Source organism: Mixophyes fleayi, chromosome 5 (assembly GCF_038048845.1).
Source record: "Mixophyes fleayi isolate aMixFle1 chromosome 5, aMixFle1.hap1, whole genome shotgun sequence".
Lineage (NCBI taxonomy): Eukaryota > Metazoa > Chordata > Amphibia > Anura > Limnodynastidae > Mixophyes > Mixophyes fleayi.
The window spans coordinates 161989189-162007493 of NC_134406.1; the positions used below are offsets into that span (position 1 = coordinate 161989189).

Here is an 18305-nt window from a genome sequence, read left to right on the forward strand (position 1 = left end):
GGAGAGGATGGAGGAGCAGCCGTATGTGTAGTGTAATGCAGACCTGTTGAAGGTTTTTTATATATTTTATTGTGGTGCCCAGTGCCCACTCCTCTACGCAGTCCAGGTACATTTATTGGTGCGAATCAAACAAGTTGATGGTTTTCTTATTATATATATTGTGGTGACCCACTCCTCTACGCAGTCCAGGTACATTTATTGGTGCGAATCAAACAAGTTGATGGTTTTCTTATTATATATATTGTGGTGACCCACTCCTCTACGCAGTCCAGGTACATTTATTGGTGCGATTCATAAAAGTTCAGGGTTTTTAAGATATTGTGGTGACCCACTCCTCTACGCAGTCCAGGTACATTTATTGGTGCGAATCAAACAAGTTGATGGTTTTCTTATTATATATATTGTGGTGACCCACTCCTCTACGCAGTCCAGGTACATTTATTGGTGCGATTCATAAAAGTTCAGGGTTTTTAATATATTGTGGTGACCCACTCCTCTACGCAGTCCAGGTACATTTATTGGTGCGAATCAAACCAGTTGATGGTTTTCTTATTATATATATTGTGGTGACCCACTCCTCTACGCAGTCCAGGTACATTTATTGGTGCGATTCATAAAAGTTCAGGGTTTTTAATATATTGTGGTGACCCACTCCTCTACGCAGTCCAGGTACATTTATTGGTGCGAATCAAACAAGTTGATGGTTTTCTTATTATATATATTGTGGTGACCCACTCCTCTACGCAGTCCAGGTACATTTATTGGTGCGATTCATAAAAGTTCAGGGTTTTTAAGATATTGTGGTGACCCACTCCTCTACGCAGTCCAGGTACATTTATTGGTGCGAATCAAACAAGTTGATGGTTTTCTTATTATATATATTGTGGTGACCCACTCCTCTACGCAGTCCAGGTACATTTATTGGTGCGATTCATAAAAGTTCAGGGTTTTTAATATATTGTGGTGACCCACTCCTCTACGCAGTCCAGGTACATTTATTGGTGCGAATCAAACCAGTTGATGGTTTTCTTATTATATATATTGTGGTGACCCACTCCTCTACGCAGTCCAGGTACATTTATTGGTGCGATTCATAAAAGTTCAGGGTTTTTAATATATTGTGGTGACCCACTCCTCTACGCAGTCCAGGTACAATTATTGGTGCGAATCATAAAAGTTCAGGGTTTTTAATATATATTGTGGTGACCCACTCCTCTACGCAGTCCAGAAAGATACCTTGTTGCAACGTTTTGGACTAATAACTATATTGTGAGGTGTTCAGAATACACTGTAAATTAGTGGAAATGCTTGTTATTGAATGTTATTGAGGTTAATAATAGCCTAGGAGTGAAAATAAGCCCAAAAACTTGATTTTTAAACTTTTTATGTTTTTTTCAAAAAAAATCCGAATCCAATACCTTAAATCCGAACCGAGACCTTTCGTCAAGTGTTTTGCGAGACAAATCCGAACCTCAAAAATAACGAAAATCCGGATCCAAAACACAAAACACGAGACCTCAAAAGTCGCCGGTGCACATCCCTAGTTTTAAGTCATGTTGCAGATTCTGAATCTTAAATATATATTGCTGGAACAGTGGGTTAACGACCAGTAGTTGTGATTAAAAAAAAATGCATAAAATGGCTACAACATGAAGTCTATTATCTGATAAAAAAAATACTCTGCTCACTTAATTTACTATTGCAGTTACCTGGGCTGAATTGATGAGAAGCGTGTTTTATTTAACACAAACTAATTCAGCACACAGGTAAGTGTAATAGTAAATAAAGGGATCTGTTCAGGAGCAGAGCATTCAGAACTGAGTGGAAGGAGTTATATTGGAGTGTCTTATTTTAGAGTTCATACCAGAGTAGAAAGACTAGGTTTAGGAATGAGTCCTTTTTAATCTAATAATTGCATTCTCTTCACATCAGCTGCACAAATATATGGGCACCAGGAAAATTATGGAATAATGCAATTGTGCTGTGGCCACCTGTTCCAGAAACTTAAGTTCTACAAATGTTTCCATTGTCTTTGAAGGACCTATTTTAAGTTTCCTTTTGTAACCTCTATAGAGCCACTATTCTTTTGAAAAAGCATCTGCAGTCCTTGGCATTGGAACAGAAAATGTGATAACTGTTAAGTGTGATGAAAGGTATGTTTCAAACAGACTTGCCTGCTTTTTAAAGTCGTTGTGAAATCCGTAATTATTAAGCTTGTTCGCTGAAAAATAATAAAACATGACTGATAAAAATAATCTTAATATATCATAATACGTCTCCCACAGCAAAAATGTACCAAACTTGTATTGCAAACTGCTGGATAATTTTGATAATGCATATATAGGGATACCAAGGGTTTGTCCAAATGAATGCTTTTTAGAAAAAAATTAAAATAAAGACTGCTTGTATTTCACATGGAGCATTACACAGCATATCACTTGTGAAATCCCACAGGCTAGGGGCCTATTGATCCCTCATGGGTGGCAATAAAATGTTACATATATGTGACCACAAGAAACATATCTGTATAGCATTATATTATAAAGCACTGTACAGATAATATTTGATCCTTCACATCTGTCCCCACCCCATTGGCTTTACAGTCTAAATTCTGGTGGACTGTCTGCACTTGTAGTAGGGTAAGATGTTGATTGCTACCTATGGAGATTAGCAGGTGAGTTGGTGGCTCTGTGAGGAAGAGAAAAAAGTGTGTGTGTGTTTTTGGTACAATGGCTTACCCTGTACCCGTTTTATTTATATTCTTATATAGGGGTTGCAGTGCGTAATTCAGTTGTACTGCTGGTTTAGGTGATGGGTTTATCAGCTATCTTTTTAGGTATGTAACTGCTTTCCTTGTAGCATATACCAGTTTTCCTTGAAGTTTTCTTTGTTTCCTATTTCTTGTGTTTGATTCCTTTGCTTTCTTTATTGCTCTTGAGTGGGATTCCCTGCCATCTGTCCTACAGAGGGTGATGGATACAATAAGGGGAAGGATTGTGTGGGCAGTGGCGGAACTACCATTGGTGCGGCAGGTGCCATGCATTGGGGCCCATGGAGATAATGGGGCCCACTGCGTGGCAGATGCTGAGGGTTGAGGACGAAGGTTCCCTCCTCCCTGCACCGGGGCCCACAGCTCGCTAGTTCCACCACTGGGTGCAGGGGTAGGAGAGAGCTGGAGATTGCAGCTGCAGAAGGTCGAGTCTAACTCACAGATGACAGTGATGACCAAACACACCATTCCTCAACTAATGGAAGAATCGACTACTGCACACACTCAACTCATTATACCACACTGTACAAGACTGACATTTCATAAAAATGGCACCATAGTAATCTTGTTTATTATATCATGGTTTGCCGATGATTATAGGAGTGTTATTTACCAACGAGGTACGTGCATTATTTAATATTTTATAAGCACTGCAAACTTGTATTTTAAATTGTCTCTGCTTTTCAAATACTTTTCATACATTTTTAACTTCATAATGTCACAAATTACCAATACTTATACATACATACCAACACTTATACATAGTCTGTTTTAAAATGTTATGTGCATGCTTAGTCTTCCCTATGTTGTCTACTATATATGCCTATTTAGTACCATACATTTGCAATTTGTTTTTTGCATTTTTATTGTCACAATTCTATGCTAAGAACTGGAAATGACAGCTATGGAGCCCGGAATATGATGAAAGCATAAATATTTATTGAGCAGATATAATCCAGAAGGTGCAGAAAGTGGTACAAACTGAGTATTGCAGACACAGAACAGTGGATCTCTGGGTGAGGTTGAAAACAGGTAACAAGATGTGAACTGGCTGAGTGGAAAGAAACCAGGTACAGAGATTGTCGGCATGCATTTTGTAGTAGTCTCAGGGAACAGGAGGAGAACAGAAACATAAATGGCCAGCAACGGTAACTGAGAGAAGCAGGTATAAGTAATGAAAGAACAGGTGCAGATTAGCTAATGCAGCAGATAAACCACTGCTAGTGAAAAAGACAATGATTAGCAGCGGCACCTCTGGTGAACAGTGGTACTGCAAGGAACATAGAATAGTGTAAAGTCCAATATAGTCCCAGAGGCAGGAGCATGCAGATGCAATGCAGCAGTAAAATGAAGGCAGATCCTGACATTTATAATTTAATGAAATAATCATGTTTCATAAATTTCATGTCATGCTTATTTTTTCTGAGTATTTCACAGAAACTTGGTGATGAGCATTAATAGATCCATGCTAGTTGTAATTTTTGTTTTATTTCCATATTTCTCACATATAGCCAGGCATGGGCTTGGTGGAGGTCCTGAATCTGAAGGACAATAGGCGTGATCTGCGCTGAAACTGGAAATTGGTACACCATTGCCGGCCCAGGGACCATGTCTTCAGGTCATGTGTCAGCCTCTTCAGGTCATGTGTCAGCCTCTTTGGGATGTCTAGTTCTCAGATGATCACTAACAGCTTTCATCTCATGTCATCATGGACACTGTGCACATTGTGCTGAGTGATCTATAGCTGACCAAACTCTCGACTGTATTGCAGTTCTGTGCTTTTCTGGATCTTTCCAGACCCCAGTGGGTGTCACGGCAGGAATCTCCCAAGCCACCCTCAGTCGTGTGCTGAAGGTTGTGCTAAGGGTTTTCCTGTTGTGCATCCAGCACTTCATCCATCTGCCACTCAATGAGGAGTCACTTGTGCAAATAAAGCAGCAGTTTGCCACCATAGCTGGCTTTTCACACATTATAGGGACAGTAGATGGTACACATGTAGCCCTGGTCCCATCGGGTGGAAATTATTCTATTTATTCAAATAGAAAGCATTTCTAGTCGATAATTGTCCAGGCTATAGGTGATGTATCTCTCCAGAATCAATGCCTGGTTGCCAGATGGCCGGGGAGCACACATAACACATTTTCCATCAGACATGTGGTGCAGATTGCAACAGAGGCAAAGAGGTGCAAGGCCACATGGTGACATTTAGCTATTGGGTACTATTTTCTATCACATCATTATCATTTTACAAGTAACCCTTTATTGTCCTAAATACATTGGTGTACACTGTAGTCATAAATGGTAGGTCTACCACCTTTGCAAAATATTAACACTGTGCATTATGATTTAATGGTAGCATAAGTTGTCAAATATTGTAGTATTACAAAAAAGCTAATTAATGTTAAAGGATCTTCCTAATTGTTTGTGTGTTTAGTTACCCATTACTAATATTTTTTTTTCTTTTTTGTTACTATTTGCAGGAGACAATGTGTACCCTTCCCGCTCTTGGATCCCACTCCAATTTTTAATACACACACGGAGCAAAAAGACACATAGAATTTGACATATACATCCACCAGATTGGTTATAGGTCAAACTTTTTGCTTTTTAAAGGCCTCATTCCTCTGCCTTGACCAGACTGGTGGAGCTTTTATGTATGCGTCCAATAATGTATGCAAAATAATTGCTCTAAGTGTGGTATTCCGTAGCATGATCAGGAGTGGGGTTCCATGGGTGGAAGAGACCAAGGTTGCTGTCCAGGAGTTGGAAAACGTCAATCCTAGTTCTCCAAATTTCCAAGACTATTCTGGCCATAAAGAATATGTTATTTCATCATACCTTAGATGTAAGTGCCTTTTGGGCTTTGCTTCAATTGTAATGCTAAAACTAAATGGAGAAAAAAAACACGGATTTTTTTTTCAAATTTGTGTAATATGTGAAAAAACAAAACAAAAAAAGTGACAAATCAAAGCACACATGCAAATGTGAAACTATTTGTTTTTGCCCGCGCTTGCCACCTGAGCCAAAATGTTTAGCAGTGGGTCTCTTTCCTTGACTCCATGTTACCAATGATGTGGATTGCAACTGTGGTGGAGTAGCATAGGGGCTACTGGGCAATATTGGGGAGGATAATGGGGAAAAACTTGGGGCATAGGGATCGAAGGAGAGCAATTTGGAATAAGGGCTAGTAGTGTTGTATTGGACAACGAGGTCAGGGAGACTGGTCAGAATACTGTCAGTGTGTTGGAAAGTGTGAAGGATAGGGGCGAGAGTTGTGTTCAGTTAATGTATACTATTAATGTATACTATTTTGCAATATTTGATTTGACTGTAGTCCTCTGGCTACTACTGTGATCAGCATAATATGAACCTTTGCAGAAAGCTTCACTTTATGTATCATCTCTAAATTCTGCTGTGCTTGGAAAATGTGTGAACAAAACACCCATAGAGTGGAGATACATTTTGAAAACGTCAAGATTGCAATTGTAAAATTTACGTTTTTTCTTTTTCAGGCGGTGAAGAAATGCCACCCATCCATATTTACAATGGCACCTGCCCAAGTCTTGTTTAATAAATATATATTTTTAACAACATTTTGGAGAAAGATAATATTTTAAGTCTTAAAGTTGATTTTGATCATTACATTTAATCTATTTTTTTTTTTTATTAAAAAGGCATATGCAAAAGAATTGTGAGTTTGTTTTATTACGGATTACAACAGATACTCCGACATGAATACACTGAAGGTGTAATCCCCGAAAGACTGCTAATACTGACAGCTTGAAACACAGACCTGAAACACTTCCGATAAATGAGATCCCGGCAGGCAGGGATGACGTCACTTTAAAGGTCCACACTATGATTCCTGCTGTTAACTTGGAAGCTGGTCATTTATGGAGGCGCCTCCTGTACAATGTACTAGGCTTTGTAAAGAACATTGTACAGGCGGCGCCTCCTTAAATGACCAGGTTAGCAGTCTCTAGGGTATTACATCTTTGGTGTATTCATGTCGGGATATCCGTTGTCAGGGTTTACCTCATTGTCATAATGACCACCACCGCCATAATGAAGGAATATTTGGAACGTAACTGAATATATGAAATAAATTTGTCTGTACATTTGAAAAATAATAATGCACTGCTACATGCGCTAGCTTTGAATAGGATTTTAGGCCAGATTTCAATAACAAGTTTTATACATATTATATTATGCATAGTGTACCTGCTGTAATAGGGACCTGGTGTCCTGCAAATAATGATACCTTTGATCTTATTAATAACTAATTAAAAAAAATGATTGAGGTATAATGCAATTTGCAACTTTTTCACTGTTTAGTCACGCCGAATACCACACACCCGTAACATCTCAGATGTACTCGAGGTATTATTTTACACAACCTTTTTAAACATTAGACTTGTATTGCACATCTATTGACCTCCACTTCATAGCCGAACATTAGGAGTTAATTGCTAAATAAATACCAATCTATCATTCACTTCTTTATACTGCATTATCAATATAACTAAAGCATTCATTCACCCTTTCAGTTATCTAAACATACAAACAAATGGAAAGGTATACTTTACAAAGATAATTTTAATTATACAGTGCACAAAATGCTTACATACAATCATTGCCAACCTTTGCTAAGTGAATTCTGGGAGACCCCAGCCAGGGTACATGGTTGGCCAAGCCCCGCCTCCTCCCACCCTCCATGGTTGGCCCCACCCCTGCAAAATGATGCGATTCGCAGTGAATCGCATCATTTTGGCTCCGACCCCGCGCTAAAATGACACGATTCACCGTGAATCGCGTAATTTTGACGAGAAAGTTGCAGCATGTGGGATTACTTGCCTGCTCTCCTGGGAGTCCGGGAGACCTACCCGAATTTCGGGAGTCTCCTGGACATTCCGGAAGAGTTGGCAAGCATGCATACAATACAGATAATACATTATAATTTCAACCGATGTTAATCATACTTGCCGACTTTCTTCAGCTCCCTTCCGGGAGCCAGCCAGTGGAGGTGGGCGTGAGGGGGGCAGGACGGCCAAAATCGCGATTCACCAGGAATCGCAGCGTTTGGGATCTAATTCTGCCCACTTCACTAGGAAGTGGGGCACTTCCTAGTGAAGTGGACAGAATTCGGCAGATTGCCACACGCGCCCGGGAGTCCAGGAGACTCTCGCAAAATGCGGGAGTCTCCCGGACATTTTGGGAGAGTTAGCAAGTATGATGTTAATATACATTTTACTAAGCCACTTCAGAAGTAAGTGTATAATTCAAATCTTATGTGTTTTCCTATTCTGTTGATATGTTAACTTAATATTTCAGTATTCCTCCTATGTGTCTTTTAAATTCAGGGATTTGCGTGTGTGTGTGTGTGTGTGCGAATATGTGTGTACGATTGTGTGTATGCTGAATGACAGAAATAATGTATATGAGTGTATTATCAGTCTTTGCTCTTTGTGCAGTGTGTATGTATAAGTACATACTTGCCAACTCTCCCGGAATGTCCGGGAGACTCCCGCATTTTGCGAGAGTCTCCCGGACTCCCGGGCGAGTGTGGCAATCTCCCGAATTCTGCCCACTTCACTAGGAAGTTCCCCACTTCCTAGTGAAGTGGGCAGAATTAGATCCCAAACGCCGCGATTACCGATGAATCGCCTCTGTCAAATAACGCGTTTGCGTCATGATGTCACAGGGGGCGGGGCCAAAATGCAGCGATTTTGGCCGTCCCGCCCTCCTCACGCCCCCCTCCACTGGCTGGCTCCCGGAAGGGAGCTGAAGAAAGTGGGCAGGTATGTATAAGTAATGTGGGTAGAGAGGAATGAACGATAGTATATGTTGGAGGAGAAAGAGAAGCATGTATCATACATATTTCCATGTCTATGTAAGTAAATAATAAGCATGTGTTCATATGTGAGTCATTTGTGCATGTGTGATTAATTAAATAGGAAGCATGTGTTCAGGCCTACAAACCATAGCATGCCTGAGAGAGATATTATCAAGGAGGAGGGGGGAGGGAGCCAGCAGGTGTGAAAGCATGCTTGTGAGAGACAGTCCATTTGTAGTGTAAGAAGGTAAGCAGAATATATTATATTGCAGGGTAGTTAAAACAATATATATAAATATGCAGACAGAATACATATACAGACAGATACGGTAAATAGAGTTAGTTAAGAAAGTTAATAGAAATAGATGGTAGGATTATTACAAATTGCAGGAAATATGGAAAAATTAGTGAGGGAAAAGTTACCTTATTTACAGTGTGTGTGTCCAGTGAATGTCCTAAAGGTTTCAGGTGAGTGCTTATGGACAAAGAGACCTATTTCATCTTGGGTTAGAGCTTATAAACCTTACCCCAGAATGCACTGCTTGAGGTGGGGTGTGGTGACCTTCCCCACACAACTGGACACTTCCTGGGATGAGTCGTTGTTCTGTGCTGAGCTGTACTTCCTGTCAAGCACATGCTGCTTTGTTTGACATTTGCTTCCTGCCAAACACATGTTTGAGTCAACTTCTTTGTTTGAAATCCTTCCTGTCAAATTGGGTTATTCTGTGTTTGTTTGAAATTCGCTGGCTTCCAGCGAGTTCATATCTTAATCTGCACATGCATTAGGGGCGTGCAGACAGCAGTGGATCGCTAGTGGTCATTATGTGTGGCTCGACCTCTGACCTTCCATGATTGCATCATCACAGACGCAGCAGCGGTGATATTGGAGTTCCTTCTGTAAGGGTAAATCTGTATGATTATTGATTTAATATCTATCATGTATTAAGCTTTAGAAACTAATATGTTATAACCTTAAAAGAAATCAGCAGATATTATGTTCAGTTTTGAAGAAGAATTGTTCAAGGTTGTGAAGCCACATAACAGAATGTTCCCTGTGACCAGAAACAGCTCAAGGACGGACAGCTGTATATTCAGATAAGACAGATAAGACCAAGGACTCAAAGCTGGGGGCAGCACAAGAATATTAGCAGAAAGCCTGGAAAGAGAACGCAGAAAGAAGAAAGAATTGTTTGAACTTTGATGGAAAAGTGCAATATATATATAATTGTTGATTGACTTACTTTCATAATCTACTGTCTTTTAATTGGTTGTTAAGCATCTGTACCCTAAACTTTTATGTAAAAATAAAGATGCTGAAGCGGTCTCATATTGGAACTGAATCAGAGCTGCTCAGCATTATATTATAAGGTGTTGAGTGTTTATCTGTTCCCCAGTCGACTGAAAATCAATGAAAATCGGACTGACATTGAAGGTGATTGATAGATGAACCCCGATACCCCAACATTTCTGGGGGCTCGTGTTCAGGATGCCCCAATATCTCCACACCTGACGCCAGACTCCACTGATGTCCAGAGAACTGCTGAACTAAATTCCGTACGGTGAGTAAGAAAAAGTGTAGATTTCTACCATCTTACTCTGTTCAGTATTTCTTTGTATGTCTAAGGAAAATCAGTTGAGGTGATTAGAGACTATCTCATGAAACCAATGTTCAGTCAGAGGAAGGAATAATGAAATTGTGAATGTATGGATACAATGGATTGTGATGGGTGTAGACAATTTGAATTAGAAGATAATAAGAAGGGTGTATGTAAAAATTGTACCTGATGCATTATTCTGAGAAAATAATAAGGGTGTAAAGGACCTTGTTTAGAGGGTTTTACAGCCACAAACGTACATTATGGTTTTATAAACAACAAGAGAAAATTTTATTGTACGTTGGGTTGCCATTTGAACAAAGAATTGTTCCAGAAATATTTGGGTCAAGACTGGTCTAACATACTTACCTTATGGCCACGGATTTATATGTTACCTGATTATAAACCTATATGCCATTATAGTATAAGAAAATTGCCTAAAAGTGAGACCAAAGGAAATAATAGTGAAAGGATATACTGAAGTCCAACAGTTAAGATTGTCCAGATGGTACCGCTGGAAGATATAGTTGCCATAATGGTAGTATTTGTATTTTATGCCATATTCTTCTGTGTGCTTTTCAGATTTGGTGCAAATGGTGGGGAAGGTATTAGAATTTTTTTTAAATGGTGGAACCAATGTCTAGGTTTTCCTGTACACATTAAGTAGGATATATTGTTATTCAGACACGAGGCACAAGGGTTCCAGAAGTAGTGGGAGTGCTGCATTTGGAAGCAACACCTGGGGCATATTGTGGCTCCACAAATAGACCGTTGGAGGATCTCACTATAATAGTGGGAACACATGCCATAGATCCTGACTATTTATTTCATGTATTAGGTTTGACGTGGGGAGGGTTGTTAATAGATACCCCTATTACAGAAGGAGGCAGAGAAAACCTCACAGACCGTTTTATATCTTTATACAGAGACTTAAGGGGAAGAATCGGATCAGTCATAAGTGCCAGTCTTTTAACTTAAAGCCAATAAAACTTCCATCTGGTGTTCCTAGAGCAGACTAGGAGGTAAAGGATTAAAGACACTTGTAGTCTGTACAAAGTGGAAAATGTTATTACCTTATTCCACTTACAGGACATTGTATCCCAGATACTGACAGCACTGTGACCAGCAGCCCAGTAGTGGGGGCACAGAACAGTAAGATGCCTACTATAGGCAAACCTATGGATATAATAAAGGTAGTAAAGCTCTTAAAAGAATTCAGAAAGTACGCAAGAGAGCAGGATTTGCCCCAGAAGGGACATTAGACTTGAAGAAATGGTCCCGTTTTTATAATAATAAGGAATGCATAAAAAAACATGACTGTGAAGATCAGGTCAATATGTGGCTAAGTGCTAGTAAAGAATATGTAAGAACAACCTCTTTAGATGAGGATGATTTCATGTTTTGGCAGTACCACCCCCATATGCAGAACCATTGGTTATGCCTTCACCCCCACCTCCACCAATCAGCAATGAAACCCCCACAGCTCCTCAATTTCCAAAGATACCAACCACTACAGTGAGGAAAGTGAGGAATAAGTGGGAGATAATTACACCAGGTCATACTCCCACCTGACCAATACAGATATACTATCCTGAAAGAAAATGTACAGAATGTGGGAATTGCATACCAAAAGGAGATTTAACATGCCCGTTCTGTGGTAATCAAATTCCCCCCAATGCCCCACCTTGTGAGGACATACAAAGAGAGGATGTACCAGGATTACCTAGCTTCTCACCTGTAGGCCCTCCTCCAGCAGCATTAACAAGAGCAAAAAGAAAACATTTTTTGGTCCAGATCTGTGTACCCAGCTGAAGAGTTAAAATCTTTACAGTTGGGACAGAATACACCATTTCAGATGTTTCCAGTACAAGTTCAAAGAGTAATGAATTAAGCTGGTAATGATCATCAGATATGCATGATATCGTCACCAAAGCACCAGATCCCAGGAAGAAACCCTGCAGCATTCAGCCAGTATATATCCAGAATACATGTCATATGGACCCTTAGTTGGGTAGACTATGACCAGCTGGCCACTGCGCTATTGGTAAATAGGAACAGCTAAAGAAATTAGGAACATGGCAATAGCAGAAGCAGTTGATAATCTACCAGAAATACCTGTGGACAATTTGAAAAAAAAACAGTGGCCTCTGGAGTACTGTTTGATCACTGGTTAATGAGGTGGTGCCATAATCAAAGAAAAAATGTACCAGCAGCACCAGAAGTAAGACATGAGAAAGAAGAGACCATTAGACAATATTATGACAGAGCTACTCAAGCACATGAAGATGAAGGTTTCACTAGAGATAATGCCCAACAACGCAGACTGTTTAAGAACAGATTCCTTAATGGCCTTTCTGAAACATATCGTCAACAATTGTTCCTTATAAGACCAGAAACAGCGACAATGGAAATGCAATCCAAGTCCTGGAGGGTATAGAAGACCGGGAAAAGGAGAATCAGAGGAAAGCCAAAGACAAGTTCCAAACTCAAAGAATTACCGTTCATGTGGTCAAAGAAAATCAAGACTGAAAGGTTCAAACAGACATGAGAGGTACACCTAAGCCAGTGGTTCCCAAACTTTTGCAGTTCTCGGCACCCTTAGTCTCCATAACTTTTTCAAGGCACCCCTCCAAAATAATCATCGAGCAGTCCTGTTTTAGAAGTAGTTGGGTTAAAAAAAAGTAATAAGTATTTAGGTCAGGACAGAAATACTTATTTAGTTGTATGCAAAAATAATACGCATAGATCCAAGAAAAGAATATTATTTTCATATATTTCTTTCAATTATATTTCTGTCAAAGAATAATTGACAACTAAGTCACACTGTGATTTCCTTCATCTCCACACACTCTGCCCCCTCTGCATCCAGTCACGCCGTCCCCTCTGACACTGCCCCCTCTCACGCTGCCCCATCTGCCCTCACTCTGCCCTCTCTCAGCGCTGCCCTCTGCCCTCTCTCATGCTGCCAAGCTGCCCTCTCTTACGCTGCCCTCTCTGACGCTGCCTCCTCTCATTCTGCGCTTGCTCACGCTGCACCTCTGCCCCCTCTCATGCTGCCCCGTCTTCCCTACAACTCTGCCCCTATGCCCTCTCTCATGCTGCCCCCTCTCATGCTGCCCCCTCTCATGCTGCCCCCTCTCACGCTGCCCCCTCTCACGCTGCCCCACTGCCCCCTCTCACGCTGCCCCTCTGCCCTCTCTTGCTGCCTCCTCTCACTCTGCCCTCTCACACTGCCCCCTCTCACTCTGCCCCCCTCTCACTCTGCTGCCACTCTGCCCCTCACACTCTGCCCTTCTGCCACTCTCTCTGACCATCTCTGCCACCCTCTCTCTGCCACCCTCTCATACTCTGCCGCCACTCTGCCCCCTCACACTCTGCCCCCTCACACTCTGCCTCTGCCACTCTCTGCCACCCTCTCTCTGCCACATTCTCTTACTCTGCCGCCACTCTTCCCCACCCCTTCGCCACTCTGCCCCCCCTCCGCCGCGGCCAGCCAGAGGGAAAAAAAAAAAAAAAGGAAAAAAACTTACCAATCCGCGCGGCGCCTGGACCCAGCATCCTCCTCTCTCCTGCAGCTTGTCACTGATTGTCCGGCGCGCTGCAGGAGAGAAGAGAATGCTGGGTCCCAGAATCGCGCGGATTGGTAAGTTTTTTTTTTTTTTTTTTTTTCTTTTTTTTCTTTTTTTTCCTCTGGCTGGTCACTGCACCCCTGTGACAGCGCCGCGGCGCACACTTTGGGAACCACTGACCTAAGCAACAAATAAAGGAAAAATTAAACATGACTCTGAAAGAAATTAAAATACGAGGGGTTTGTGTCTTTTGCAAACAGAGAGGGCACATGAAAATAGATTGCATTAAGCATAAGAAATGGCTTGAAAGAAGAAACCCACAAGCTACAGACCAACAACCCGCATAGAAAATTGGCACTCCAACGTACCTGCTGCTCACAAATTACCAAACTCTGAAAGATGACTTGACTAAAGGCCTAGTGAATGTCATATTACCTAATGGTCAAGAATGTTAGTGTCTAATTGATACTGGAGCAAGCTGCACTGTATTAAGAAAACAGGAGGTACCTCAACAACTATTAACAGAAATTGATTTACCTGCTACAGGCTTAGCAGGAAAATAAGTAAAATTAACAGAAAGTAAACCAGTCACACTTTTAGTAGGTGAAGAGAATTGGTACTTTAATTTTCTCACTTCCTCATCGTGTCCCTATAATTTATTGGGAGCAGATGTACTTTCAAAAATACAAGTCAGTATCAAATACATCCCAAATGGAGTATAACTCACGAGTCAACTCCCATCTCCTGCCCAAGAAGAGCTTACAGCGGCAATCTACATGCTAGAGCAGATTAGCACATGTCAAAAAGGATAACGCTGTTAATCTACCAGATTGGCTGAACATAGTACCAGACACATTATGGTCCAAAGGAAAACAGGATGTGGTAAGTCCTGTAGAACTGACACTAAAACCAGTAACACATCCTTTCTCAATTAAACATTACCTACTTGCTGCAGCTCAAACCAAAACAACCTCAGAACAAATACAAAAATACCTACAAATAAGGGTGTTAAGAAAATGCTGCTCTCCTTATAGCACACCCCTATTCCCAGTAAAGAAACGAGATGTCAGCAAAGGGGTGAAATATCGGTTGGTTCATGACCTAAGAGAGGTCCATAAAAGATAACTGATCAACACTCCGATTATGCTTAACCCCCACACGTTGCTTAATCAGATACCTCCAAATGCAAAATGGTTCTCAGTAATCAACTTGGCAAACGCTTTCTTCTCAGTCCCCATTACAGAAGATAGTCAACTTCTTCTAGCCTTCAGCCATGATGGAAATCAATACTGTTGGACAAGACTCCCTCAAGGAGGAGCCATCAGACTTTGTCTCATGGTGGCTGCGGAACCTGAAGTGCAAAGCAGAAACACTGTCATTATTTTGTTTCCTGGCCGAACAAGACTGAAGAGTATCACCAAGCAAGTTGCAACTAGTACAGGAAAAGTAACATTTTTGGGACATTGTATCTCTGCAGGAGCAAGACATCTTAAACTGAAACAGTTAAAGTTATATGAGACATGAATACAACATAAACAGTCAAAGAAATCCCATCAGCTTCAATTCTTATGCAACCATTGTATGAATGCTTGAGGAAACAACAGGGAACAGAACCTCTCAATATAACTGAAATAGAGAACACAGTACAAGCCTTGAAACATGCCATCTCTACTGCACCAGCACTTGGACTACCTGAAACCATTCACATGTCCATAGTGTCACTCACCGGACCGTGAGTGCCTCTGCGCTGGTGCGTGGGTCCCTATCCCTCCTGCCGGCGTCTGTCCTGAGCCGCGGCGGTCCGCCATCTTGATGGACTGCGCATGCGCAGCATCCAAGAACTTATGACCTTTGCTTTTAACCTAATTGGTGGATAAGGCACCACTCCCTATATAAGGCACCTGTGCTCATTACATCGTTGCCTGATCTTGAGTCTCATTCCCCGTGAGCCTCTGAAGGTGTCTCCTGTGTTCTGCTAGTGTCCTCAGCTTCCTGCTGATTACCTGCTCTACTCATCGGGGGTTCCCATACCCACTACAGCTTCCTGTATCCTGCTCGTGTCCTCAGCTGTCTGCTGGATTACCTGCTCTGCTCAGCAGCGGTATCCATACCCGCTATAGACTATTTGTTGTTACGCTGCATATCTGTTTGGAACAAGCTTCTCTACTCAGCAGTGATATGCATACTTGTGATTGACTATAAGTTATTATCCCGCATATCCGCTTTGTGCAAGCCTCTCTACTCTGCAGCGGTATACATACCGTTATAGACTATTAGCTGTAAACGATGCATATCTGTTTGGAACAAGTTCCTCTGTGCTCTCATTGTCTTCATTCAAGTATTGACTCTTTTCATGCCTCCACTCATTCGCACCTGAACAACTCCTCACTTACTAGCAGTGGTACAACTTGCTATATGCAGACCACTGACTTCCCCGCTACCTACCTGCACCTGGACAAGTCTTTCCTTCACAGCAGTGGTACAACTTGCTATCCACAGACCACTGACTCTCCTGTTACCTTCCTTCACCTGGTCACGTCCACCCTGGTCTCCGTGGTTCAAAACTGCCTTTCCACTATAGCTGCAAGTCGCTGACTCATTTAACAGTATAGCTGCAAGTCACTGACTATCATCAATTCCATTGGCATCCTTTCTCCATCTGCTGTTATATACGTTCCACTATTTACCCTGCTGCCAGAGGACCGCTGTGTAAACTCCGCCTCTCTGGTAAGCATAAGTCAACTGGTGAAATCCTGGGCAAGACTCCTAGTGCCCGTGACACATAGATTGTAAGCTTGCGAGCAGGGCCTTCTCACCTCTGTCTGTTTTACCCAGTTTGCTTATTAGTTTACAATGTTTGTCCCCAATTGTAAAGTGCTACGGATCATGTTGGCGCTATATAAATAAATAAATGATGAATATCGTCCTGCCATGAGCAGTCAGGACATGCTCTAGGGGTCCTCACACAGAAATATGGAACGAAACAAAGGCCACCCGCCTATTATTTGGCACAACTCGACCCAGTTATAAAAGGCTCTCCATCATGTATAAAAACAGTAGCAGCAGCAATACTAAAAGAAAAGGTAGCAGATATGGTATTGGACCATGCACTTGTTATTCAAGTTTCACACGTAGTCACAGAAATTCTCAATCAAGCAAGGACAAGACATTTGTCTGCAGCTAGACTAACTAAATATGAGGTAGCCTTGCTTAGTGCCTCACACATAACAGTTACCAGATGCAAAGTCCTCAATCCAGAAGCCCTGCTCCCCATTGATGATTCAAACGAGGTGAGTAAGGGGAGTCACAAAGGAGCTGAATCATCAGACAGTGGATATGAGGACCTGAGTGAAGCATCTCAAGGAGAAACTGAAGAAGCTGAAGAAATACACACACAAAAATTTTCACATGACTGTTTGGAATTTATGAACTTAGAAACTTCAGCTTTGCATAATGTCACTGACACACCACTTTTAGATGCAACCCTAAATCTTTACGTAGATGGATCTAGATATTATGTGGATGGAGTTCCATATGCAGGCTATGTCGTCACTAATGAGGAAGAGGTGCTTGAATCGGGAACACTGTCTGATGGAGCATCAGCGCAAGGAGCACAATTCATAGCTTTAACCAAAGCTTGTGTATACGCAAAAGGACAAGCAGCTAATATATATACAGACTTGTGATATGTTTGGGGAGGGGCAAATGACTTTGGACCTATTTGGAAGAGCAGAGATTTCCAAGGATCAAATGGAAAACCCATTAAACATACCAACTTAATTAATGAGCTATTTAAAGCACTGGAACTCCCTTAACAAGTAGGAATTATAAAAGTTCAAGCTCACACTAAAGAACAAACTCCAGAAGCAAGAGGAAATAATTTTGCAGATCAGGCAGCAAAAAAAGGCAACCCTCTAACACAAGAATACTACATTTATAGTAGACTCAACGGAAGATGACGCAGAAAAAATTTAATTTACAGACCTACAAAGCCTTAAAGACTTTCAGAAACAAGCATCAAAGGAAGAAAACAAAAAGTGGGAAACAAAAGGTACACAGCTTGATGAGCAACAAATATGATCAAAGGAAAATAAATGGTGCCTACCAAGAGCTTTATACTCAGTAATAACTCAAATTATACATAGACAAGTACATCATTCCAAAGAAGCAATGACTAATAGGTTAATGGAAAAACTGGATTGCCCCTGGATTCAACTCTGCGGCCACAAACTATATGGCAGCTTGCTGGATATGTGGAATACACAATCCAGGGCAAAGAGTAAAAACCTCAGGATGAAGCATTCCATAGACTTTCTATTCATTTCAGAGACTTCAGATCGACTATATACAACTTCCTAAATGTGGTACCTACGAGTATGTGTTAGTAGCCACAGACATTTTAGCCATTGGCCAGTGGCCTGGCCAGTAGGAAAAGCTACTGCCAAAAATACAGAAAAGAAATTGATCTCAGAAGTAATCTGTAGATATGGCATACCTGAAGTTATTGAATCAGATAGAGGTACAACCTTTACAGGAAA

At 41.3% G+C, this 18305-nt stretch overlaps 1 protein-coding gene across 1 annotated transcript in view; it reads left to right on the forward strand.

Moving 5' to 3' along the window:
* LOC142157758 (glutamate decarboxylase 1-like) overlaps window positions 1-18305 on the forward strand; it is a 57481-nt gene that overhangs the window by 26172 nt on the left and 13004 nt on the right. The window contains exon 5 of the mRNA XM_075211310.1: window positions 2074-2153. Coding sequence (XP_075067411.1) covers window positions 2074-2153 — 80 coding nt within the window. The remainder of the gene's footprint in view (window positions 1-2073; window positions 2154-18305) is intronic.